Source organism: Schistocerca serialis, chromosome 7 (genome assembly GCF_023864345.2).
Source record: "Schistocerca serialis cubense isolate TAMUIC-IGC-003099 chromosome 7, iqSchSeri2.2, whole genome shotgun sequence".
NCBI classification, from domain to species: Eukaryota; Metazoa; Arthropoda; class Insecta; order Orthoptera; family Acrididae; genus Schistocerca; species Schistocerca serialis.
The window spans coordinates 589,412,647-589,438,522 of record NC_064644.1 but is presented as its reverse complement, the minus strand read 5'-3'; the positions used below and the strand labels follow the sequence as shown (position 1 = coordinate 589,438,522).

The window sequence follows — 25,876 nt, the reverse complement described above, 5'->3', positions numbered from 1 at the left end:
GAACGCACATAGGAAGCGCCATACTGGCGTATTACCCGGCGTGATGGTATGGGGTGCCATTGGTTACACGCTTCGGTCACCTCTTGTTCGCATTGACGGCACTTTGAACAGTGGACGTTACATTTCAGATGTGTTACGATCCGTGGCTCTACCATTCGTTCCATCCCTGCGAAACCCTACATTTCAGCAGGATAATGCACGATCGCGTGTTGCAGGTCCTGTACGGGCCTTTCTGGATACAGAAAATGTTCGACTGCTGCCCTGGGCAGCACATTCTCCAGATCTCTCACCAACTGAAAACGTCTGGCCAATGGTGGCCGAGCAACTGGCTCGTCACAATACGCCAGTCACTACTCTTGATGAAGTGTGGTATCGTGTTGAAGCTGCATGGGCAGCTGTACCTGTACACACCATCCAAGCTCTGTTTGATTCAATGCCCAAGTGTATCAAGACCGTTATTACGGCCAGAGGTGGTTGTTCTGGGTACTGATTTCTCAGGATCTATGCACCCAAATTTCGTGAAAATGTAATCACATGGCCGGCCGGAGTGGCCGTGCGGTTCTAGGCACTACAGTCTGGAGCCGAGCGACCGCTACGGTCCCAGGTTCGAATCCTGCCTCGGGCATGGATGTGTGTGATGTCTTTAGGTTAGTTACGTTTAATTAGTTCTAAGTTATAGGCGACTGGTGACCTCAGAAGTTAAGTCGCATAGTGCTTAGAGCCATTTGAACAATTTTTTGTAATTACATGTCAGTTCTAGTATAATATCTTTGTCCAATGAATACCCGTTTATGATCTGCATTTGTTCTGGGTGTAGCAATTTTAATGGCTAGTAGGGAATATTGTGAATAACAACGGTCGTACGACACTCCCCTGCGGCACACCTGAAATCACTCTGACTTCGGAAGACTTCTCTCCATTGAGAATGACTCTTCAATTCAATCACACAATTGGTCTGATAATCCAAATGCTCTTACTTTATTCATTAAATGACTGTTGGTAACCGTATCAAACGCCTTGCGGAAGTCAAGAAACACGGCATCTACCTGAGAACCCGTGTCTATGGCCCTCTGAGTCTCGTGGACGAATAGCGCGAGCTGGGTTTCACACGATCGTCTTTTTCGAAACCCATGCTGGTGCCTACAGAGTAGATTTCTAGTCTCCAGAAAAGCCATTATACTCGAATATAATACGTGTTCCAAATTCTACAACTGGTCGACGGTCCTTCTTGAAAACGGGGATGACTTGTGCCCTTTTCCAGTCTTTTGGATCGCTACGCTCTTCTAGAGACCTACGGTACACCGCTACAAGAAGGGAGATAAGTTCCTTCACGTACTCTGTTTTAAATCAAACTGGTACCCTATCGCATCCAGCGGCCTTTTGAGCAATTTTAATTGTTTTTCTATCCCTCTGTCATCTATTTCGATATCTACCATTTTATCATCCGTGCGACAATCTAGAGAAGGAACTACAGTGCAGTCTTCTTTTGTGAAACAGCTTTGGAAAAAGACATTTAGTATTTCGGCCATTAGTCTGTCTTCCTTGTTTCAGTACCATTTTAGTCACATAGTGTCTCGACATTTTGTTTTGATCCACCTACCGCTTTGGCATAAGACCAAAATTTCTTAGGAGTTTCTACCACGTCAGTACACAGAACTTTACTTTCGAATTCGTTTAATGCCTCTCGCACAGCCCTCATCACGTTACATTTTGCTTCGTGTAATTTTTGTTTGTCTGCAAGGCTTTTCCTTTGTGTACGCTTGGGTGACACACGGCTATCTCCTGCGCCGTGATGACCAACCTCAGTGTCGGTGCGGCGCCCGGCTGACAGTGGCCCATATCTTGGTGAGCTGTCCTCCTTTGGCTGCCCTGAGACGGACTCTTCAGTTCAGTTCAGAGGTTGTAACAATGGAAAATTGTACTGAAATGCAGGACGATCTGCAACGAATTGACGTATGGGGCAGGGAATGGCAACTGCATCTCAATGTAGACAAGTGTAATGTCCTGCGAATACATAGAAAGAAATATCCTTGATCATTTAGCTACAATATAGCAGGTCAGCAACTGGAAGCAGTTAATTCCATGAAGTATCTGGGAGTAGGCATTAGCAGTGATTTAAAATGGAATGATCATATAAATTTGATCGTCAGTAAAGCAGATGCCAGACTGAGATTCATTGGAAGAATCCTAAGGAAATGCAATCCGAAAACAAAGGAAGTAGGTTACGGTACACTTGTTCGCCCACTGCTTAAATACTGCTCACCAGTGTGGGATCCATACCAGATAGGGTTGCCGGCCGCGGGGATCTAGCGCTTCTAGGCGCTCAGTCCGGAACCGCGTGACCGCTACGGTCGCAGGTTCGAATCCTGCCTCGGGCATGGATGTGTGTGATGTCCTTAGGTTAGTTAGGTTTAAGTAGTTCTAAGTTATAGGGGACTGATGACCACAGATGTTAAGTCCCATAGTGCTCAGAGCCATTTGAACCATTTTTAGATAGAGTTGATAGAAGAGATAGAGAAGAACCAGCGCCCTTCGTTACATTATCATTTAGAAATCAGGAGAGCGTTACGGAGATGATAGACTCCAGTGGAAGACTCCGCAGGAGAGAAGCTCAGTAGCTCGGTACAGGCTTTTGTTGAAGTTACGAGAACATACCTTCACCGAGGAGTCAAGCAGTATATTGCTCCCTCCTACGTATATCTCGCGAAGAGACCATGAGGATAAAATCAAAGAGATTAGAGCCCACACAGAGGCATACCGACAATCTTTCTTTCCACGAACAATACGAGACTGGAATAGAAGGGAGAAACGATAGAGGTACTCAAAGTACCCACCGCCACACACCGTCTCGTGGATTGCGGAGTATGGATGTAGATGTAGATACCGGATTCGTTGCCATTAATTTTAGCTGACAACACCTCATTGGCTAATTTTGTTTTACGTTTTATATGTGACAGTGTGTTTTATCATTCTATATAAGTTTTAGCGCATGTCCGTTGTCCCTTTGTGTTCTGCACTGTAATGCTTTTAGGGTGGATATTTTAATGTGTGGCAGAGTGGCTGGCTTTTCCTTTTTATTCTCATGGTCGGCCAGCCATGGTCATCTGCTCTTTTTTTTACCCCTTCTACCTGCTACTTGCTTCTCTCTGCGGTTTTCTTTTCCTGTTTTGTCCACAGTAGTGTTGAAACTTCCTGGCAGATTAAAACTGTGTGCCGGACCGAGCCTCGAACTCGGAACCTTTGCCTTTCGCGGGCAAGTGCTCTACCAACCGAACTACCCAAGCACAACTCACGCCCCGTCCTCGTAGCTTTACTTCCGCCAGTACCTCGCCTCCCACCTTCCAAACTTTACAGAAGTCCTCCTGCGAATCTTGCAGAACTAACGCTCCTGAAAGAAAGGATATTGCGGAGACATGGATTAGTTACAGCCTGGGGGATGTTTCCAGAATGAGATTTTCACTCTGCAGCGGAGTGTGCGTTGATATGAAACTTCGTGGCAAATTAATACTGTGTGCCGTACCGAACTCGGGACCTTTGCCTTTCGCAGGCAAGTGCTCTACCAACGGAGCTACCCAAGCACGACTCTCGCCCCGTCCTCGCAGCTTTACTTATCAGCGCACACTCCGGTGCAGAGTGAAAATCTCATTCTGGAAACATCCTCCAGGCTGTGGCTAAGCCATGTCTCCGCAATATCCTTTCTTTCAGGAGTGCTAGTTCTGCAAGGTTCGCAGGAGAGCCTCTGTAAAGTTTGTAAGGTAGGAGACGAGGTACTGGCGGAAGTACAGCTGCAAGGACGGGGCGTGAGTCGTGCTTGGGTAGCTCAGTTGGCAGAGCGCTTGCCCGCGATAGGCAAAGGTCCCGAGTTCGAGTCTCGGTCCGGCACACAGTTTAAATCTGCCAGGAAGTTTCATATCAGCGCACACTCCGCTGCAGAGTGAAAATCTCATTCTGCATAGTAGTGTTGGTTGTCCTTCCTGGCACGAGATCCGGTTATAAGATTAGAAAACCGTATGGTAGTCAGAACAAAATCCGCTAGGTACTTGGGCGTCCTCATCGATTAAACCTGGAGCTATGCTCCACATATTGGATATGTAGCCTCTAAAGCAATAACACTATTCAACAAGCTTATAAGCATTGCACAACGACGATTTCATCTGCCACCGGGAGCAACACAAATGTATAACAACTGCATCCTTGTGCCCTTTGTGGGGTATGGCTCCAGTGCCTGGGCCCGCAGAGTAGTTCAGGTGAAGCCTGCAATGCAAATTAAGCGCATATAAAGGAATATCATCCTATGGTGTGTAGGTGCATTCGGCACCACTCCTACAGACGCTCTTTGTGTGATCATGGAACTTTGTCCCCTTGATCTGAAAGTCAGACAGCATGCACCAACTTATTGGTTACATAAGAGAGACTATGAGAGGGTAAGAAGAATAATGTGAACTTACCTACACAACATAAAAGGCATCAAACAAAGAACAACGAACAATGCAATTATGGAAGGAGAAGTGGGAAAACTCCGACGCTGGTAGGTGGGTCTTTGACTTCCTTCCCAGTGTACGGGAAAGATTTAAGTTAAGGCACATGATAGTAACTCAAGGTATAGTACACTTTCTATCAGGACACGGCCCCTATCCGACGTACTTTCACAGGTAAGGTAGCTGGCCAACACCTGAATGTGTCTGTGGCGTCCCAGAGGTGACGCCTGAGCACGTTGCCTTCGAGTGCCCAGACTTTGATCCAGTTGCCTCAGAAGCGAGGGAGGAATTAAGAGAGAAACAAATAGTAGAAATACTGACGAACCCTGCCTTACACGAAGTATTGCAAGATCTGGTCGATAACGTTTCTAAATTCGCGGGATTAATTTTTGAATAGACACTAAGTTAATAAAGAAAAGCCTTACTCGTCAGCCGGGCTGATGAGTATTGTGCAACAGGACTTTAGAAGACCAATAATTAATGGCCCATGGAGGGTGGAATGGCGGACTTGGTCCCACCATCTGGAAGTCCGTCGGTGGGGCTTGGCTGTCCGCCCACTCCAGGGGGAAACTACAATGTATGGGGTTGGTATTGAGGGCAAGGTGGAAGAAGTAGATAAGCTACCCATTCTATGGAGACATAGAGAGGAGGGATGCCTAAGGGTGTTTCCTAGGCTGTGTTGCCTTCATATCCTCCAGCCACTTTCCTATAAAGACAATAAACATGGCTAGACAAAGGTATATATATGTATATTAGACGACTTTTCAAACATTCTTTTCCATGTATTATAATTCTATGATTATGTACATAACATGATGTTTTCTATTTTTATAAATACCATTATCGCCGGCCGGAGTGGCTGTGTGGTTCTATGCGCTACAGTCTGGAACCGAGCAACCGCTACAGTTGCAGGTTCGAATCCTGCCTCGGGCATGGATGTGTGTGATGTCCTTAGGTTAGTTAGGTTTAATTAGTTCTAAGTTCTAGGCGACTGATGACCTCAGAAGTTAAGTCGCATAGTGCTCAGAGCCATTTGAATCTTTTTTTGAACCATTTTCATTATTATTTTGTGGGAAGTTAGTAGTGGATAAACACTAAGCAGAAGCGCACGTTATTATTGTCGTGTCATCGGCAGACACCGCACTTGCTAGGTGGTAGCCTTTAAATCGGCCGCGGTCCATTAGTATACGTCGGACCCGCGTGTCAGTAATTGCACACCGAGCGCCGCCACACAGCAAGTCTAGAGAGACTTCGTAGCACTCGACCCAGTTGTACAACCGACTTTGCTAGCGATGGTTCACTGACTACATACGCTCTCATTTGCCGAGACAGTTCAGCATAGCTTTCAGCTACGTCATTTGCTACGACCTAGCAAGTCACCATATTCAGTTACTATGAATGTATTCTGAACAGATAATATTGTGAATCATGTACCGTCAAGAGCGACGTTCATCATTAATGGATTAAAGTTAAGTATCAAACTAATTATGTCCGCTTTCTGATTTCTCGTTCCTTGTCATGTTCCAGACCTCATGTCAGTATAGTTCTTTCCTCTTCAGGCCAGCCTGCGTGAGCTGAAGCTCGTGCATTTCGGCCTCCTCTAGTAACACGGTGTTGGCTCTTCTGCCAACACAACAATTATTTCCTAAAAAAAATTTTTTTTGTAGATGTAGAAATATATTTGTAAATAGCGTTTCATCAAGGGCGGTGGAGGGATGACAAAATAAAAACACAACATGGCAGCGGCTTTGCGATAATAGTCGGCCCGCCTCCTCGTGGCTAGGGACGGGCAACACTCCTGGTTACCCAGAGCAGCTAAGTGGCTCAGTGTTGTAAATAGTAAAGCAGAAATCAGTAAAGTAGAAATCGCTGTTTGTAAAAAGTAGCAATTGTTTAGAAGTATTACCCATTTTTGTCACCTAGGTAGTGGGTTTTGTATGTTACAATAAACCGGTAAAAAAAAAAGGCTGTCCTTCTGTCGTTCTTCTAGTTCTTCCTTTCTCCTGTTAGTGTGCTGTACATCTCCTTTCTTTTCTTGTTTCCCTCGTGTAATTATTTTACCGGGAACAAGGGACTGATGACCTCGCAGTTTGGACCTCCCCACCCCCCGCCCCCTCCCTTCCTCTGTTAAACCAACCAACCAACCCTATGGCCCAGATGTAAAAAACGAAAGTGCTGTCACTCTGGCCAGATCTGGAATATGCTTCTCTGGTTAGTAACAAACTGTGAAATTACAGCCTGTGCTTGCTCATCTGTGTGAGAAACTGGTCATGCAGACTGAGTGACACTGAGCACGGTGTGTGCGTGTCCTGTTGCAGGCATAGAGGAGGCGCACTCGGCGGGCGTGCTGGCGTGCCTGGTGGGGGTGGAGGGGGGCCACGCCCTGGGCAGCAGCCTGGCCGTGCTGCGCGGCCTGCACGCGCTCGGCGCGCGCTACCTCACGCTCACGCACGCCTGCAACACGCCTTGGTGAGCGCCGCACCGCGCCACCCCATCACGGCGCGGCGCGCGCTGCACGAAAGCTCGACGATGAAATTATTAGCTCTCACCATTCTCTTAGTGTTTGTTTCCAGCCTAAGGCCGGTATTACACTATCGAATTTCTTTGTCAAATATCTATGTCAAAAATCTTTGTCAAAGAAGTTTGATGGTGTAATAGGGAACTTTGTCAAATGTCGTCCCATATTTGATCAAATCTAGGGCCTCGCTGTAGATTTGATCAAAGAAGTCACTTGTCTTCTGTTCACCGCAATGTGACATGTTACCACATGGAGCGCTGGCATCGCTGCAGCGTTCTGTCGTCTGTAGTGTGTTTATAAACAGTGCCGATAAACACAATTGGTATGTGCCGACAACTACAAAATTAATAGAGATGTATGAAGCTGATGCGGCGCTTTACAACACGAGGCACCCTGAATACAAAAATAGATTAAGAAGATTGGAGATCTGACCTGACCTAACCTAACTTAACCTAATCTAACCTAACCTAACCTAACCTAACGCTATCCTGTAGCAAGGAATCGGAGTGTTACAGTAAGCCTGTCTTCTGCATATGTAGCAGTCCTTAAATGAATATTCTGCTTTGTGATATGAGGATACACTTCACTGGGCACATACAGTAATGTATGCTCATCCATTTTTAAGTGATTGATGTACGACTTGACGTCCTCCACTATAAGGTCACGTAACAAGTTTTGTTAAATCCTTTTATCGTGTCGTCGTAAAACCCACGGCTTCACCCAGATACGTTTTCTTTTTTTCCCCCGCTTCTCTTCCACATGTGCATGCAGTGCAATTGTGGTACATGCAACTGCTGCGGTTAATAACGAGTTGTTGTTGTCAGCCATCTTGAACTTTGGCGAAAAATATGATGACAGTGTAATACCCCTTCTAGCGCTACTTCAAAGATCTTTGTCATATATATTTGACGGAATATTTGATCACTAAGGTCACAGAAATAGTATCGTTAGAAATTTTGACCACTTGTAAAGTCATCGTAAGATCGTCTTTTCTATAAAAAGATGGGAATAGTAAAACTTTCCGTTTAGAGTAGACTATGCATCTGATGTTTTATCTCCAAAAGTCAATGTGGGCCCTAACACTACTGTCAGATAGATCTGAAATATTTTCCCATCCCTTCACAAGTCTTTCATCTTCAGGGAAATGCTGAGCCATATCCCAAGGAGCTAGAGGTCGACAAAAATCTGTTTCCAACGAGTAAAACTTATGTAATGCAGCAAGCTTTCAAATGTGATATATAACATGTTTTCGTAAACACAGTCGCAGGTCAACATTAACCTGTATCGTCGAGAGCTTGTTGTCTACAAAAGTAAATAATAAGCTCAAACCAATTTCTGTACATGATGAACTCAAAGTCGATAGACGAAGTTTCAAGAGATTGCGAAACTTGTTCACAGTGTATGAATCATTTGACACCGCCTGTGATAGGTATAGAGATAATCTATTAGTGTCGCGAGAAAATTCGTGTCAGACCAGGATTCGAACTCACTCCTGGTCCAACAAAAATTTTCATGTGTCACTAATAGATCATATCTATACCTAGCACAGTTGACATGAAATGAATTTCCAATCTGTGAATAAGTTTCGTAATATTTAACACAGCTGGTGATCGTTAGAAACGTCTGTTCCTTCAGACATCCAAAATTTAAAAAAATCTGAAACTTAATCAGCGATATTTTCTGAGTACTTTGGTTCAAGAGATCTGACATTTCTGGTGGTTCGTTATGCAGTAGTCGGATTTCATTTAATTTCTGAGCCTTGTTTATTTTTGCATCTCCACAACATTGCAAATCTGAACTGTATGCACTGAGTGTCTTGTTTGGATATAAACTTGTTCCATTCATCTGCTGTTGACAACAGTAATACCCACTTTAGTGCTGACCTTCAAGCTTTCATTTGGTCCTGCTCGGATCTAACATGGGTTTGTTTTTCTGGCAGCGTAGCTTGTACATCAGCAAAGATTTACACAGCATTATGGGTGGTTTTATTAATGAAGAATTTCCCAATATGCGCCTTATGTATGGGTTCACTTAATTCCATGGAAGAGCAGCAGGATGAAATGTACTTCGTGAATAAGTTCACTGAATCTAGTTGAATGGCAGCGCAGCGACGATATGCTGAGCTGTTCGTGCAATCACGTCAACTATGTGACAAAACTGTCTACGAGTTGCGGCATGGTTGTTGTTGGGGAACTCAGTCTGAAGACTCGTTTGATGCTGCACTTTACGCTAGTCTGTGCTCTTCAAGCCTCTTCATATCTGTTTAACTACTGCAACCTACATACATTTAAACTGTATTCAGTCCTTGATTTCCCCTATGATTTTTACCTCTACACTTCCTTCTGTTACCAAACTGACGACCCCTTTACACCATAGGATGTGTATCTTTTAGTCAAGCTGTACCATAAATTTCTTTTTTACGTAGTTTGATCCAATACTTCGTCATTAGTTATGATCTTTTGTTCCATTACCCCATGTTTTGTGCCGTGCATTCTTTGTATACTGTAGTCCCTCCCACTGTTGTGGAACCATATAAATCATAATTATATTACTGCCCTGTAATGATGCAGCGCTGACCATGGGTCCTGAATACCAATACAGTCAGGAAATATCCCTGAACAACCTTTCACATTTGGTCACTGGAGTCGGGTTCACCCTGTGGGATTCACAATTAACAGTGAAAACTGACATGGGTGAGAGACATCTGAATACTCCTCTGTAAAGAAGAAAAGCTAGGCCTGGGCGAATCGGGATTGAATATCTTTCGTTAATCCACATTTGAATTGAAAATTTATTAAGATTACAAGGTTCCACATAAATCAGCAAACTTAAACGGATGGCCCCCAAAACAAAGAGATTTAGTTACCAATTGCTAAATTACGAGCATTGAAAGTCAAAGATTTACGTATGATGAAATTTACCAAGTATTCTTTACATCTGTGAGCTTTTCAGGGTAAAATTACATAAATAAAATCAAACAACCCTTAAAAGCTTTTAGTAGGGCTTGATATAATGTACAAAAACTCACAGTAATACCCAACCGAACCTTAACTGGGTATATCCAGTCATATTTACAACAAATTAAAGAATGTTTTAAGAAAAGACACTTACAACAACTGTAATCAGAAATCTGAAGGTGAAGCTTCTATGTATGCAGCACCTGTAATGGTATTGCAAGATGTTCGCACCAGGTGGTAGAAGTCGTGACATTCCACAATAACGCAGCCAAGTAGTCCGAATTAACTGTTTCTAAAAACGTATAAAAACCTAAAATTACGAACACAACACAATTAACACGCGCAATATAGCGTGGCAACAAATAGCTGAATCTCACACTCCGGGAGTAAAATTTAGGAATTACCCTTTCCTTCAGTGCCACTCTATTTTATAATATAAGAAAAGACAAGTAATAAAATTCCTTATAACAGGTGATACAACAGACAGCTACAATAAGGTAATACAATTTAGCAAGACCGGTGATACCGGTGTTAAATAAACAATGCCATTAATACTCAGAGAGTCCAGGCTGGGGCAACTCCATAAGGATGGTCCTGAAGAACAAATGAGGAGCGTTAAAAGACTCACCAAAACTTTACGCTGTCTACAAATGCAAACTGTACTGAACGTAAGATTTTATGTCCTTATCCACTTGTCTCACAAAGGACATATGCAATAAACAGCAATCGCGGACCTAGAAGGAAGTTTTAGCATGGGAGGCTGAACCTTGTCAAACAAATGAAATGATTTAAATAGCGAGATGATAATTAGCGAGCGTCGGCTTCTCTCAGAGGTCCGTCCAGTCAAAGAGCATTACGCAATTTAGCGCGCCTTGCAAGACACTCGGCTGGTAAAAAGTGTCGTATTTGCAATTACAATAGCGCTGCTGCACTGCTAAACGCAACAACTTCATGCTCCTAGTCATGTATTACAGGAGAGACAATCATGCAGCTTGCGGTCCCGTGGTGGCACGTGGAGCATTGTGGCACAGACTGCAGTCTGCAGTGCCAGTCCTTAGGCCTCAATGATGAAGGCCCCTCTTCATTTGATACCACTTACTACGGCGGAACGCGGCCCAAACGCCAGTGCCGAAATCACAGCTGCCAACTCCGGACCGCAGGTGCTCCGCGCATCCCACGAGGTCCCCAACTAGACACCACGTGTAGTGGAGTGTCCACGAGAGAGCGAGCTCGCCGGGGAACTCTTAGCAGCCGCCGTGAACCTCCTCTAGGCAAAGATAAGCGCACGCGAAAGCCTGGTGCAATAGTCTATTCGCGACACGGATCAGAGTGAAAGCAAACAAGAGAACCAACAACTATCCGGTAACCATGGTTCCATAAACTAACTGTTTGAGTGATAATTGCGAATGTATGGTTATGAGCCGCCGTTGACTTCAATGGAAATATTGTCCTGGTTAGCGCAGATCTACTTCACATTCAAACTTTCCGATTAGGTTGTCATCTAACACGGGTCATATTTCACACACGATGCGTCGTATGGGAATGTTGTATGTGTATCATAGGGCACCAGCACGTTTTGTTACTGACGTTAGACTTCACCAAATATGCCGATATAATCCAAGGCGGCTGGGTCGAGCATGGCCTGTACCTTAGCGTCCAAGATCAGCTGATCCCGATTCCCTGAATTTTTCTGTATGCAGTAAAAGGAGTTACGTATGCAGAACTCCCGTCGATAAGGCTGAAGTACTGGATCAGTGTATTCTACAGTCCTGTCAAGATTTATGAATAATGCGGGGTTGGTTCAAAGAATCCATAACTCATTGCCGAGACAGGTACAGTGTTGCGTTCAAAACCGAGGAAGTCACATAGAACACCTGCTTCAACAGGTATGAGCGTATTATAACAAACTGCAAATTCTAACGTACTGCAGAAGTACTCCATTTCTTATGAAGGTATGCCAAGAATGAAATCTGAGCCATATTACTCGACACCTTAATAGAGCAGCTCACACACACTACCATGAAAAAAATAGTACATCCTTTTAGAAGTTGCCAATTCACTCTTAATTTGTTGTTACAACAGTGCATATGGAGTACATGAAACGATTACATTTGCAGAACAGTAGCACAGGTGGTTCTGGGGTACCACATATTGTCCCCTGCTGAAACACACACATTAGTACGTGGTATAGCCTCCCTGGGCGGCAACGCACGCACCGAATAGAGCATCCAGTCTATCATACAGATGGCGAATACTGTATTGCAATACATTATCCCATGCCTATTCGTTCTGTTCAAGTAGTTCCGTAAGAATTGTAGGTTGACGAGAGGAAACAGTCACTCCTCGTCCCATCATACCCCAAACGGGCTGGACTGGAGGCAAGTCCAGAGATTCGCGCTGGCCAGGCAAGTTGCCGCACGTCTTGCAAAACACGTAGAGTCTCTCTGGCAGTGTCCATGGGACGGCATTATCCTGTTGGAACAACACATCACCTTCCTGTTGCAAGAACGGCAAAAGAGCAGGTCTGACAACATTGGGCACATACCGAGCGCTGGCTAGCGTCCCCTCCGGAAACACCAAAGGTGAACGAGAGTTGTAGCACATCGCACCCCAGACCATGAGGCTATCTGGATGGGTCTGGTGTGTTTTGGACGAATGTGCTCTGCGAGCCGGCGCTCGATACATTTTCATCCTAAGCGCCTTCGCGCAGGCAGAATCTGCTTTTACTGCTGAAGCCCACGGCGTGCCAGTCCACATTCCAGGGGATCCTATGTCGGCACGAGTCGAGCCGTGCACGTCGACGTTGTGGCGTGTGTGGAGGACGGGCTAGAGCTGCGTGTGCCCGTAATCACACTACTAATGACCGGTTCACAACAGTTCGTGTTGACACGTCTGGGCTCACAAGCCCTCTTATCTGTTCCGTGGTAGCTGTGCGATTTGCCACTGCTGTCCTTGCAATCCGACGTTCCTAGAGGGCGTCTGTGATGCGTGGACGTCCGGAGCCTCATCTACAGGTGTGGCCACTGATACCAGCATCGTTCCACAACAGAGGCAGTTCGTACAACGTGTGTAGCAAATCTCCGAAAGGACCATCCCGCCACTCGGAAAGCTACAATTTGATCCGTTTCAAACGCCCTCATTTGGCTGTAGGAAGCACGAGTACTTCTCTATTTAGTGGTTGCTTGCTTGCTTCATACGTTTACACTATACTGAGCCTTCTGGTTTGAGCATCCGCTTCTAAAGTGTAGACACAGATGACACTGTGGTAACTATGCCACTATGCTACCTTTTGACTGACGCCGCTGAAACGATTATCAGTACATCTACTATCTCCCAGGTGGTATATGCCGTCATCGGATCACAATCGATGTTGCCTTTCCAAGTGTACCTTTTTCTTTCGGCGGTGTAATTTGTGATAACTAGGGCAATATTTCACTCAAAAGTCAATGGCAGCTCGCAAGCACACATTCACAACCATCTTGTACTGTTCGTTCGTGTAACGATATTTACTGGAATCTTTTTGCTCGTATCATTGCATGGTTTCGCTCTTGTCAGTTTTCGTCCGTGAATACGCTATACAGGGTGTTACAAAAAGGTACGGCCAAACTTTCAGGAAACATTCCTCACACACAAAGAAAGAAAATATGTTATGTGGACATGTGTCCGGAAACGCTTACTTTCCATGTTAGAGCTCATTTTATTACTTTTCTTCAAATCACAGTAATCATGGAATGGAAACACACAGCAACAGAACGTACCAGCGTGGCTTCAAACACTTTTGTTACAGGAAATGTTCAAAATGTCCTCCGTTAGCGAGGATACATTCATCCACCCTCCGTCGCATGGAATCCCTGATGCGCTGATGCAGCCTTGGAGTTTGGCGTATTGTATCACAGCCGTCCACAATACGAGCACGAAGAGTCTCTACATTTGGTACCGGGGTTGCGTAGACAAGAGCTTTCAAATGCCCCCATAAATGAAAGTCAAGAGGGTTGAGGTCAGGAGAGCGTGGAGGCCACGGAATTGGTCCGCCTCTACCAATCCATCGGACACCGAATCTGTTGTCGAGAAGCGTACGAACACTTCGACTGAAATGTGCAGGAGCTCCATCGGGCATGAACCACATGTTTTGTCGTACTTGTAAAGGCACATGTTCTAGCAGCACAGGTAGAGTATCCCGAATGAAATCATGATAACGTGCTCCATTGAGCGTAGGTGGACGAAACCAAAATGAGCTCTAACATGGAAATTAAGCGTTTCCGGACACATGTCCACATAACATCTTTTCTTTATTTGTGTGTGAGGAATGTTTCCTGAAAGTTTGGCCGTATCTTTTTGTAACACCCTGTATAATGATTCGCCAAAAGAATGTGTGCAGCACTTTGATAAACCAAGCCAAGAAGCCCACTTAAGATGGTACGTATCTGCGTACTGATTGAATGAACTAAAGGCTCCAGCTAACTGGTGGTACATAGCCTGGAACTCATAAATAGCAAATTCCGGGTGGTTGCAATTGAAGTGCATCTATTCACAGAGGTGCAGTGTTGTCAGTAATTATCGTATGGCACCGAAACTTGGTAGATATGCTAATGCGTTAATGTAATACCGCTTCCTGCTGAAAATTGTTGCCACCAACTGAAAATCTGGCGCTGTACATTATTTGTATAAAGGTATGACATCAACGCTGTCATTTTACATGCCATAACGCGAGCGAACAGTACGGCTATCAAAGATGTTCGCTGTTAGTGAAACTATTTTATGTGAATTGGCAGCAATTAAAGTGCTGCACTGAGAGAGTATCGCCGATTGACAGATCTGAGGAGAGGTACCATGTCATTAGATGATTTAAAGAAGATATTCTAGAATTGGTTCTGGCACCTGGAAGAGGAAGGCGTGGAAGTTATTAACGAGACTGCTGTTGCTGTAACTAGACGTGCAGCACATACCGCACGCAGTGTCAGTGCTCGTGCAGTGTCGAGAGAGTTGTCCATCCCATGGTCAACACTGCTGGAAGTTTTGCATTCTGTACTACACTGGTACCTGTGCTAGATGCAGACAGTGCAGCAACTGAAACCGCATGATCCGCTGCAACGTTCTGAGTTTTCGGTTTCTGGGACGGATCGACGTCGATGATATGAGGCCAGGCTATATTCTATGTAGTGATGAGGCAGATTTTGCAGTATGACGTACAGTGAATACACAAAACAGCCGGATTCGGGGTACTGCCAAACAGCATGTTGAACACGAAGAGCCATTGCACTCGCCTTTTGTGAGTGTGTGATATGGATTCAGAAGCATCTTTATCCTCAGTATGTACTTCTTTGAAGAGAATATACCGGCGAGGGCTGTCAGGTGTAACTTCACGTACACATTTCATGGAGACCATCTTCTACAGCATGTGATTCCTGTTTTGGAAGAGCGCAGCTGTGTGGAAATCACTGTTTTTACGCAACATGGGACAACACCTCAGGTCGCTCGTCCAGTGCAACCTTCCACGAACGTGTTATCTCCAGAGGTTTTCCAGACGCGTGGCTTGCAAGACAGCTGATCTGCATCCATGTGACTTTTGGTTCAAGGGATGTCTAAAAGAACGAAGGACGCGTTCGGTCTCTACTGGATCTGAAGGCCAGTGTATAGGAACACGTTTGTCAGATCCCACCGGAGCTGCTGCGAGCAAAGGTTGATGACGTCGTCTTACGGATGTAGCGCCTCGTCGACGTCACCGCGCTCATATTGAACAAATTGTGTAAGCGGTGGTTAATAATAAACCCAACATCACGCCTTTCTTGTAGTTTGGCCTTTCCTGTCCACGTTCTGTTCCTAATCGATTACATATGGGAACATTTCTTTACATCCCTCTTGCATTCACAGCACCAGATTTTCATTTGGCGACCAAAATTTGAATCATTTTTTTTCAACTTAAATCGGTTCTGCATTAACTCATTAGCATATTTATTAAGTTTCGCTGCCGCACGGTAATTACAGCTCACTCTCGATCTACGTGAGTAGCTGGTCTTTAATTACAAAGACCAGGTGAAAAAAACTTCACAATTTTTAGTTTTTAAATTGATTTTGGGTGGTGGGAGCGTTGTTTTGATGGGGGTGGGATTTTAATCAGTGTTTGTTTTATTCTCATTACAAGAAATTTTACAGTACCAGATCATATACGAATATAGCGAACCCTTGCTCTCAACCTCTTGCAATAATTAACTTCAGATATCAAATCACAAACAAGAAAAAGCACAAAAATTACTGACCTCTCAGTAATAAAATAATCTGATCTCCAGAATAGGCAATAACAGTATAAAGTAGAAACTCATCCTTATTACATTTTACTTCTGCCCACAAATGACTTCACAAGACAATACCGAAATACAACACCAATTCGTTTAATGCCTCATTAGAATGATCTACAGTCAACTATTACCATCACCCTCACATCCTCGACGGACGACAGGACAACACAATGTATAAGCATATATAACGTACTATAAAAGCGTCAAGCAAATGCAGTAACAAGCAGCAGGTACAACGACTAATCGCTAATACATAGCTCAAAAATGGCTCTGAGCACTATGGGACTTAACTTCTGAGGTCATCAGCCCCTAGAACATAGACCTACTTAAACCTAAGTAACCTAAGGACTTCATACACATCCATGCCCGAGGCAGGATTCGAACCTGCGACCGTAGCGGTCGCGACTTTCCAGACTCTGTCGCCTAGAACAGCTCGGCCACCCCTGCCGGCCTAATACATAGCTACTGCCTCACTGTGTGTTCATATTCAAAACAATAACGGCACATTCAGATAGCACCATGGCCATACTGTGCAAATACGCCCGATGATATTCATCACAACCTCGCCGTGCTTCTTCGCAACAACAAACAATACCAAGCCAACCTCATCGATGTACACGCACAACACTGCTCTCTATATCGGTCGGTCAAAACAGGAAATATGCACCAACTGCAGTTATGGCACATGTACAGGGTGTTTCCGTAAGAGCATGCAAAAATTTGACAGGGCGTAGAGGATGGTCCACTGAACAATTTGAGGTAGGGAACCTGGAGTCGGAGAAGCGAGCTTAAGGAGGTAATAGGAATAAAATCACATTACTGAGTACTTTATATTTAAATTGGTTACAGTTAACAGCAAGTACCATCACTGACACAATTAACTTACCATTTGTAGTGTATGTTACAAAATGTGCTGAAACTGAAGGCTTCAACGCAAGGACGACATCAGAGAACAAGAGTCTGACGCTCCCTGACAAATAAACCCTTGCGGTCTCGAATCACATCACAGGCAGCTACAATTCTGGCAGCTAATTCCATCTCCGTATGCACTGGGGTCTCGTAAGCAGGTGACTTTAGATAGCCCCAGTGCAAATAATCGAGGGGAGTGATGCCACGTGACGTCGCAGGCCTGAGGAGATAACAGCATTGAGGTGGTTGAGGACATCCACACTGAAGTTAGGCGATGCACCGTCGTGTTGTATCCACATCCTCCCACGAACAGACCAGGGTGCGTGGTCCAACAACTCAGGTAGAAGTCTTTGCATGAACCTCAAGTACAGGTGGCCATTCACACTTCCTAGTAAACGGGCTCGTTCTCCTTGTTTCCTTGAAGGAAATAGACAATGTACATGTAAATAAACAGCACGGTACATACAGACTTGTATGCATGTTAGTTGTAAATATGCTGGAAAACTGTAATGCAAGATAAAGCGGTAGATAAATTTACTTCCATATCTTCTTAAGCTGGCTTCTCCGACCCCAGGTTCCCTGCCTCAAATTGCTCAGTGGAGCAGTCTCTATGCCCTGTTATATTTTTGCATGCTCTTACGCAAACAATCCGTATAAAGATGGCGATCTATACAAAATTGTCAATCGCTTCCTCATAGTGACCCCAAAGCCACCTTGCAGATGATGTGGTCAGTTCAGTTGAGTATTTCCAACTGCATAACTGCATTCGTGGCAGTTTCTTGGTCCAGTCACTCTGACGCCATTCAAGGCCCCAGTGCCTACCTACGACTTGTGAGCCCATGTCCAGAGCGACCTCCAATGCTGGCTCAAATCGACGTCGCCACTTCCGGCAGCACTGCAGACTGGTCAGTGCTGTGCTGTCCTGCCACTCCGAGGCTCGATGTGGTGCGGCGTCTACCAACGTGTGACCCTCATTAGCAAGACCATCCGGGTGCACGGGAGTATAAATGAGCCACTAAATTTAAAAATCGGGTATCAACCATTTCATAAGGAAAAACTAGCAATGAGAGAAAACCACAATTGCTGGTTTAGATAATGATGTGTACATAGTTCCGCATAGTCAGCGCGTACACAACTTTCCCACTAGAGCGCGCCCCACTAAGCACAACAGCGCAGGCGCAGCGCTCGTCCGTCTCCACGCTACGAGATGGCGCTGCCATAGAGACGGACCAAATTCTGCTTCGCCAATCCGCGGTATTGATATGTAATGCAGCCAATGAGATTGCTGCTAACGTAGAACCTTTTCTGCTCACTTGCGCGGTGATACCTGAAAACACATGGGGTATTATAATGAGTGTACAGACCTCCAATTAATCAGTCTGCATTTGTCTGCAACAGTCTGTACGAGTTCTACATTTGTCTGTACCAGTCTATAGTCAAGCTTCAGTCTGCACCTAATAAGATTACCATATTCCTGTTCATTGCCATGAAGATAAATGTGTAGACACTTTTGACAAGTATCAGAGATGTATGTGAGAATGTACCAATACCAAAGGAACTTCAGATTGTCAATTGTAAATAGCATCCAGAACCAAGTTAATTAATTTTGATGTTTGTTCTTATTTTAATAAATGTGTGTGAAAATTAATCAAGTTCTGTTTAAAGTTGGTCACTGTCAATCTGCTACTCTAAGTGTGCAAGTGGCATTTCTATCATCTGACCTAACGTCAGAAGATAAACACGCCACGATAAGACCACGAGACATATTGCTGACACTCGCCTACTTCGTTAGAGCGACAAGTCAAATAATCTGATGGTGTGTGTACTGAAGGTCTTACAGTGCGCATACCACAGGTAAGCTAAACATTCAATGCAAGAGTAGTAGATGCCGTCTGCCTACTCACAAAATTCACAACTGCTTCACACTTCCTTTAGACAAGCTACAACTAACATACACTAGTGCCCATTAGCTGTATATAAAAATTAGTTTGAGTTTGTAATTTAGTATTTTACTCTTCGCCGTATTTAATTTCTTTAATTTTTTAAACGGATTACCTAGTGATTTATATAGTATGAGGTTGAAGAGAACCAAAGAAAAAGAAACAGTTTTCTTTACAGTTGTGCTCTCATTAGGCGGTATGCCCAGTGTATGTGAAATCATAATTTTTCTTATTCTGCATTGTGTAGATGGTAACTTCTGGGCCCAGAAGTAATTCCGACTCTTTGTTAGGGCAGACTGCTCCACAGTTGACGAGCCTGGGAGGATACCAATCCTGGGAGGCCTCTCGAGCTTTGGGAAGGTAAGTTAACGCCATGCTGAAATTTTACACGTAATATTCCAGTAACTAATTTATTCTTCAGCAGAATCGTCTCCTGCCTGATATCACTTCCTGCAGTACCGTTCATATACAATCTGCTTATGAAAATGTCACTTTATGTCTGTGTCACAATATTAGTGAATTATTTTCTTGCAGTATGGTTCCACAGTTTCTATAATTTTTTTAAAGGATGCCACCTTACTTTCAGATGTAGAATTCTACTTTGCGATTAAGCCACTTTCAGACCTAAGGTTTTTACATATATGTTTACGTTAGAGCTAAGATACATCTAGGTTTCAAAATATAATGCTTGAAAATGGCTTAATGCAGAAATTCCAATCACAAAATAAAATTCTAACCGTTGAAAGAAAGATAAAACCCTTAAAACAACAATATTAGTGAACGCTTTCTGTATAACTAACAACAGGTGACAGTTTAATTTGCCATTAAACGTTTAATAAGTATTAAATAATAAATCATTATTGTTCAATCAGCGAGCTCTGAGCAAGTGCCACAAGCTAGAGGACGAGGCAACCTGCAGTTGACTAATAGTGTTCTCAACAGGAAAAGGGTGAAACACTTTTTGCCTTGCTAAATAATACAAATACTGACAAAAACAGAAAATGTTACTCCATGAATCCCCAGCCCATTTTTTTTTTTTTCAAACTTTGTGCCGGTTATAATCACATAACGCGTATTAAATGACTGAACTTTCATTCCATTCAGAACTGATGTCAATCTTTGAAATCAGCATGAGATGTGACCAGCACGTGCATAAATATACTCTTGCATTCACTATCATAAGGAAGCAAACAGCTCAGGAACGTCAACTTGGGGAACTTGGTATCGTTTCTGAGAAACAACCTGTGTCTGTTCATCAATATTACTGGCTGGACGATAGTGTGAATGCGTACGTCTGCCCTTCGCATATCTTACATGATCTATTGTTAACAAATCAGAATACGGGCCAGGACAGTGAAGGACCCGTACATTCATCAATGCACTTGTGGTGTGATCTGCAGTATGGGATTTCCCATCATCCTACTAGAATATGCCATATGGAACTCTGGGTGTAGAGGCTGTGATAATGGTTTACACCATCTTTCCATATTCGTGACCATTCGGCTCCCCTTCAATAATTACGAAATGAGTCTTCCTGCCAAATCCGATAGTCCGTAGGCCATGATCCAGGAGTTGGAGAGGCATGGGACTCTAGAATCGCTGCTTCCTGTGACCAGTTAAAAACATTTCGTCGTCTACTGGACTGCCATGAACAGAGTCGGGTCTGATTGCTGAACACCTTGAAGAGTCAATGTCGCCGTTGGCGCTGGCTCTACTCTATGCAAGCCTCTGTTATCTGTTCAGTGATGTCGACAGCGAAGAACGCGTAGCAACTCTTATATCTCAACCCAGCTTCCAGCAATCTTCTCCTGGTGGATAGTAGTGACTCTCTGCTTACAGCCTCTGCCCGGATTTCACCTGTTGCCATGCTCCTACTCGTCGGAGCCAGGAGAATAATCATAACCTTTCCATCTCGTAGTCTCCCTGGATGGACCTCTACTTACACGATGCTCCTATGTCCCTCGTTCTAATGATTCGACCTTTCCCAAAGTTAAAAATATGTCAGCAAGCTACACACACACACACACACGCAGTGAGCATTCTGTGTTGCGTGCTCCATCTCAAAAGTGTCAGTAAGATATCAAATAGCCATCACGTACTCATCGGTTGGTATCTGTAGAGCTGATTTTAACATTAAACATTTTGAAAACCTATATTTAAATCATATTATATAGCTCTTTATCAATTGCTTTTACTCAATATTTTAGCAACATTGCCTCACCTTGGCCTGATCAATAGCACAACGCAAGGCAGATCTGTTTCTGTAGTAGCTGTTCCCAGGAAGCGTCTCAGAAAAAGCACAAAGTACTAATAGGAAACAATGCTAAATAATTTATTGACAAGCCGTTGCTCGCTCTGTTGTGCTAAAACATTAATGTATAAATACAAGATGTTTCAAAAACACCTCATACCAAAACAAGAAAAAAGTCTATATAAACAAATGTACGAAAGTCCTTTGTTTTTCGAGTTATTAGTGTTAGTTTATAGGTTATTGGCGCTCATCAACACATAAACCCACAATAAATGCTCGAGACGTGTCTCCAGTTAGTTCTAAACATAGATGAACTTTTATTGTCAGGAAATGTCGTAGCCTTTGAAACATTCTCTGGTGATTTCGAACGGTTACGCAAGTTTCTATGACATGCCGATGAGCAGTTTCTATATTGTGGTAGTCTGGTGCATATACCAGTTATGTAAAGTACCCCCAGACATATTGATCCAAAGGACTGATGTCGGAGAACGAGCAGATCGCAGAACTGGTCCTCCTCTCCCTATCCATCTGTCATGGTGGATACCAGTCGGTGTATCTCGAACAGGCTGAAATGCGCTGCAGCTCCATCATGCACAGACGACATGTGTCCTCTTATTCGCAGAGGCACTTCTTCTAGTTGCTGTTGTGGAATATTCTGAATAAAATTGCTGTAGACAGCACCTGTAAGACATGCTGGGCAAACGCATGGCCATACCACATAGTCACCTACAATACCAGCCCTCACGTGAAACTGAAGCTGACATCTAGCCTGCACTGTAGCGGGACGACTGCTATCGTCCCATGTCTACCTGCTCCCAAAGTGAATACACTGCCATGTAGGAAATGAGCATTTTCACCTGGTACATGTACCCAATGGACACTTTGAAGACAGAGGGGTGAGGAGTGTAAATAAGTCTCCCCAGCAACACAAGGCCACCTGAGATTCAATGAACACATGACGACATAGATAAGTGAAATTGTTGCGTTGTACATGGAAAGCCGTTAAACGTCAACTTTCATGAAGAACTCGAAAACGAAGGATTTTCAGAAACATGTCTAATGAACTTCTGTTATTGTTTGGTGCAAGGAACATGTCCGCAGAATTTGTGAAAGTATTTTTGGAACACCCTATATATCGCCTAAGTAACGTGTCTGTCCTAAGTCTTGAACGCATTTTCTCTTGCGGTAAGACATATATTTTGGATTTAGCTTTAGCAGTACGCAGCTGGAGTCAGCCCAAATAAATATCGGTCATCAGGTCGTTCATTCGACTCTCAACGTCGACGGAAAGCGGAAGTTTGAATCCCGTTGCAAGCAAAACGATTTTTAAGGCGGAAATTTACCTGCCGGGTTAATAGAGTGCTCCCAGGTTATTTCCCGCGTTTTACTGTCCGTGTTAATACATATCAACGAAACGAATATTGCACTAGACTAATCTGTGACTGCTCTACCCAAAGGGCACAAAAACTCCGGTTTAAATTCATTTTGTTTATAACGGGAAACAAACGGACGTTTATCGTCGATATCAGGCGTCGCATGAAACACGAGATGAGCATTATTTGCTTGGACTGACTACGCCTAGATATCGCAAAAACTATATTGCAAGTATCTGACGAGACACCAGAGAAAATGTGCCTGACGACTCTTAGGAGAGAAACCCTGAAAAGTGAGTGTCTGTGTGTGTATTTGTGTGTGTGTGTGTGTGTGTGTGTGTGTGAGAGAGAGAGAGAGAGAGAGAGAGAGAGAGAGAGAGAAGACTTGGTTTATAACGTCAAAAGCGCCATGAGACTGTATGTGGACACCAGAGAACGTTGCAAAATAGTAGCGGAATGCAGAAAAAGCTCGACGCTCAGTGCATGCATTGGCAGTTGATTCTGAACGTAAACACATGCAACGTAATGCACGTAGATATGTGGAAAGGTCTGTTATTTTGTTACTTTTGCAGTTACGTGACTGCTGAACAATCTCAGGAAGATGTCACACGTATTAAATATTTGGTGTTATTGTGCGGAACAACTGAAAGCGGAGTGATGACCCGAGAGCAATCACAGGAAATGCATATGCAAGACTGAGATTCAATATAAGAAACCTCTGGAACTGTAGTCCACCCAAAAAAGGATGCCACTAACAAAACCCTCGTGCCACCGATACTTAAGTATGACTCTCGGCCAGGGTCCTCTAACAGGTAGAATTGGTAAGGGAACTAGAGACGATACAAAGAAGAGCAGCGAGTCTCGTCGAAGGTTTAATTAGTAAGTACGAAAGCGTCAAGGGTATGCTTGTATAGCTGGAGTAGCTGCAGGGGAATATGCTGCTTGAGAGGCATTGTGACTCACAGTGTCACGAAAGGAACACGGAGGTGAAATTCGAGGGATCACAGTTCGTAGCTACACTGGTGTGCAAAACGTAAGGACGAAAGTAACGCTCACATAATGTGTCGCAGTCAAGAAACATAGCTCGATTAAACTTGGACCATACATAGAAAGAACTGCTACAGTAGAGTATTGTAAGATACATGAGGTAACCGAAAGTAGTTCGCAATGAGACGAAAAGAAATGTCACTGTTAATCAAAGACAGTAATTTCACTGAAGTCGCGATGATTTGTGAAGATCACCTAGACATTAAAAAGGTGGGACTTGGTTCTTAATAGGATGTGCAATGGTAAACTGCAACGTGCTGCCACGCTGGTCACATTGTTGGTGGGGTGTTTGCAGCTCCTCCACTTGCTGTTATCGACGCAGTCGCGGATTATCAGCCATGAAAGTGAAGTCAGGGTCGAATACACCCCTGAAAAGAAGCACGTGGGGAAGGAGTAGAGCGTCACAGCAGCGTTGACCTGTGTGTGTACCGTCTCAAAGGATATGGAAGTGAGAACACTCGGGCAACATTACGCATTGCGTGTTCCCACCTCTCGAAATATGAACGTCCAGAATAGCTACTCAGGAGAGCTTCTCATCCGAGCAGAATATGCGATACGGCGTATCGGATAGGCCAATGTGTGGGTGTCAACGGAACACAACGTACTGATCGTCGGTCAAGAGACGACCGCTATACAGCCGCCATTCCATTGTGGAGGGTGACATTGCGGGCCTTGTACATCGTTAAATGTGGTTGCAACTGCACTCGCCATTTGACGCTGGTGTCTTGTTGCCCATGGTATAACATAGCGGCCATCTGTTAATGTAGCTGGCCATGGTTTACTTTCTCTCCTTCAGGTAACGGTAACGGTGGTTTCAAATGCTCCCCTGCACGTGAAAGAATCCTGTGAGCAAAACCAAACACGTCGGCTACAATCTTCCCATTTTGTCCTCCTTCCAATTTCTCGATGATTCTTCCTCTTGTGAAGCCATCCAAATGTTGTGTCCAGGCCATTTTGCAAAGAACACCACCGCAGCTCACTGTCACTGCTCTCTGATTGATAAACACTGCCTTTTTGCGTTCCTTCAGCTGCCTCGTGTTGCGGGGCCAGCCCCATTTGGTGCTATTGTCTCGCTGCGGTTACATCATGTGACGTCTAGCTTTACGTGCACGACTGGGAGACCCATGGCAGCATGCTGTCACACTTTCATTCACGTCCACTGAGTAACTAATATGATATGTTACTTTATCTACCTCGTCCCCAAGTTTTGCAGAGCTGAGTGTAGTAGGAAAGGGAGGAAGTGACAGTGGTAAATGAACGAAAATATTTTCCTGGATACTCTCTGACAAATGTGTTAGCTGTTTTCTGTCAGACTTGTGCAGGCACCTCGTGCTGCAGCTGGTGGTGCGCGAGATGAACCGCCTGGGCGTCATGGTGGACGTGTCGCACGCGTCGGTGCCCACCATGTTGGACGCGCTGCGGACCAGCCGCGCGCCCGTCATCTTCTCGCACTCGGCCGCGCATGCGCTCTGCAACAGCTCGCGCAACGTGCCCGACCACGTGCTCAGACTGCTGGTGAGTGCCCACCTCGTACTAACTCCACTACCAACTCCTCACTCTCTTACAAATTTGCACCAAGTTTTGCTTCATATTTCTCTTTCTTTTTAGTGTTTGTTGCATTCTTCTTGCAGAGGTACCTTGACGGATTGGATATAGGACGTTCACATTCACAGGCCACGTGCATTGGTATGTTCTGTAGAAATGATTAGCATTGCAGTCACCTCAGTTCAGCATGCGTCACGTTGCCTAGTAGGCACAGCGTTAGCCATGGACCATGATGATTCGACACGTGATAGCATCGACGCGTATAAGGCGCGAGTGGCATCGTGTGGTAGAGCCATTCGTGCTACGTTCATCTGGTTCCAAAATTCATCTGTGGTGGTAGGCACTGATAAGGGGAGGCCGCCAATTGTGAAATTCAGATTCGATTCATACTGCGCATAATAAATGGCCAGAGGTGTAATGTGGCAAAGCACCAAGATGCACTTCTCAGCCGTTGTCGAGAAAATCGACAGTTAAAAGAAACCATTGCGGTGAAATACTCTCTACGATTAATGATTTTCTACAGCGTTGTGGTGCAGCGGTAAGCGCTCGGGTTCGTAATCCG

General features: G+C 44.4%; 1 protein-coding gene across 1 annotated transcript in view; it reads left to right on the top strand.

The window, feature by feature from the left end:
- The window catches only part of LOC126413267 (dipeptidase 1-like), a 218,110-nt gene that overhangs the window by 136,231 nt on the left and 56,003 nt on the right, over nucleotides 1-25,876 (top strand). The window contains exons 4-6 of the mRNA XM_050083169.1: nucleotides 6,797-6,947; nucleotides 19,389-19,458; nucleotides 25,108-25,284. Coding sequence (XP_049939126.1) covers nucleotides 6,797-6,947; nucleotides 19,389-19,458; nucleotides 25,108-25,284 — 398 coding nt within the window. The remainder of the gene's footprint in view (nucleotides 1-6,796; nucleotides 6,948-19,388; nucleotides 19,459-25,107; nucleotides 25,285-25,876) is intronic.